The 2,326-nt window shown below is 29.9% G+C and overlaps 1 protein-coding gene across 1 annotated transcript in view; it reads left to right on the top strand.

Annotated features, from left to right (window-relative positions):
• Positions 1-155: 155 nt before the first annotated feature.
• The window catches only part of LOC108746251 (integrator complex subunit 8), a 4,929-nt gene continuing 2,758 nt past the window's right edge, over positions 156-2,326 (top strand). Inside the window, exons 1-5 of the mRNA XM_018482899.1 lie at positions 156-439; positions 759-1,176; positions 1,274-1,511; positions 1,586-1,822; positions 1,899-2,144. Of these exons, the coding sequence (XP_018338401.1) occupies positions 322-439; positions 759-1,176; positions 1,274-1,511; positions 1,586-1,822; positions 1,899-2,144 (1,257 nt within the window). The 5' untranslated portion in view covers positions 156-321. The remainder of the gene's footprint in view (positions 440-758; positions 1,177-1,273; positions 1,512-1,585; positions 1,823-1,898; positions 2,145-2,326) is intronic.

The raw sequence follows: 2,326 nt of genomic DNA on the forward strand, positions 1-2,326 counted from the left end.
AGCAGCACCGCACTTCTATTGGACGCATACAGCGGATTTAGCTTTGTGCTTGCTGTTATTGGTCGCGTTAAGCAGACTCAACTATTGCGGAGTAGATCCGTGAACGCTCGCTGCTATTGGATAATCTAAAAGTAATACACCAATAACAGCGAGTGCTCACTTATAAGAAAGAAGATGGAGTGTTTATTCTCCATTCTCCATGATTTTTCATCCATGCTTTTGTTATGTGTGTTATGTTTGTGTAATATCACAGTATTTTACGAGTGTTAAAATACAATATTAAATTAATTACTTGTCAATATTCATGACAATATTGGAGTTATGGATGTGGATCTGCTCAGACCTGGCACCGTGCCGATCTCGCCAGATACGATACTGTGGTTTGAGTTTTTGCTGAACCCTTCGTTGCTGCAGAAACACTTGTCAAAACCTTTCCCGGGTAAACAATTGTACCGTATAATGCTAATCGCATGGAATCGAAATATTTTAGAAATAATGTTAGAATTATATTATTTCTGAAATATTTGGTTGATAGAAATGTCTCTATTAATAATTTATTTAATAACTATTATATTTTAATATTTTAATATTAAATAATGTTGAATGATATTCACATATACAATTGTATATTTTATATATATTTGAAACATTTGTGATTTATTTAAGTAACATTAAATAAATAATATTAATTAATAATAATAATAATATTTTACATTAAATGAAACTATAGACATATGTATGTATATTATGATTTTTAGATCCATCGCCTACGGATCTGATAATAAAATTTATGACTATTAATTCTGATCAAAAAGAAACAGAGTCAAAAGCAATTGATGTAGAATCAAATGATGTAAAGTCCAATGGTACAAACAAATGGACTCACAGAAATTTAGCATTAAAGATACTTTCTTTGAAAGTAGCGGCTTACCTCAAATGGGACTTGGATGTGCTAGAAAAGAAGCTACCTTTGCCGATACAGTTGACATTATTGCAAGATCTGTTTTATATTACTGCAGATGTTGCAGTAGAAATTCCTACAATTCCAGAATTTTTTATAGAAACAGCTTCTGACCAGCTTCTGTTTACATTGGTTTTATATTATAGATGGCATCTAAGAGCGATTATTTGTAGAGCTCTCAGCAATAAACAACCAAAACAACAATTACTTCACATGTAAGTTTTATATTTCTTTTAAAATATATTATTGTAATACTTTGAAATAATTTTAATTTATTACGAACTAAAATAAAAAAATATTACTGCATATTAGACCAGGTACTCAGGAATCAACATATGTACCTCCTGGTATAGTAGATGATATTATTAGGAAATTAGAAACGCACATACCAAATAGTGTAAGTGCCCTAAATGATATTTTACAAATGACCGATATAAAGCCAAAGGTTTTGTCTTTTGATACTTTTCAAATGCTGACAGAGGATAGTATGGAGATCAAACAAAATTGGGAAAATATGTACTTGGTAAACATAGATGAGTTTAAATGTCAGGTATGAGAATTGCAAGAGCTGGATATTATTATCTTTGATGTTGAGAGAAAATAATGAAATAAATTATTTTTTAGATACATTATGATCTCGCAATGTTTCATTTATTGAGAGAAGATTATCAAGAGGCTAAACGCCACATTAAACAGGCAAAAGAGTTGTATAGTAATTTTAATCCAGCAGAAAAATTAACGTATTGTAAAGTGCAGAAAGAATTTTTAGATGGCTGTTGTTTAGCATGTGAAGTACCACTAGAAGAAGTCACGCTTAGTCTTACGCAGCGTTTACACGCTTCTATCAAAGATCAATACACTGTAGGTATATTTTTATGCATTTATCACGTATATACTTTTGAATAATGTATATTCATGATACATGCAAAATCTGCAGAATATATTGCAGATTTTGCAAGCAGATAATGTTTTCAGGGAGATACCACAAGTTTATAGAGATAATTTGGAGCTGGATGTGCAAGGTGGATTAGTTAACAGAAAATTTGTAGTCGCCCGCGATCTTTTGTTGCAAATAGAGTGCTTGAATTTGGTTAGAAAAATTCTTGATGATAGTATAATCTTGGGTGACTACATAACTGAAATTAAGGCATCTGGTACGAAGGGTCTAGATGTTTTATTCTGGGTAAAATAGCTTTTATTTATATTTTTGAATATGTAATACTTCTCCATTAAATTTTCTGATTACTGGCAAAATAATTTTTTTCTTTTAAATGGTTGAAAATAAAAGTTTCTGGATTTTTTTTATTATATATATTCCATAAAATATTTTTCTTTACTTTTTTTTTAGAATATATTAATTTAATA

Source organism: Trachymyrmex septentrionalis, unplaced genomic scaffold, assembly GCF_001594115.1.
Source record: "Trachymyrmex septentrionalis isolate Tsep2-gDNA-1 unplaced genomic scaffold, Tsep1.0 scaffold161, whole genome shotgun sequence".
Lineage (NCBI taxonomy): Eukaryota > Metazoa > Arthropoda > Insecta > Hymenoptera > Formicidae > Trachymyrmex > Trachymyrmex septentrionalis.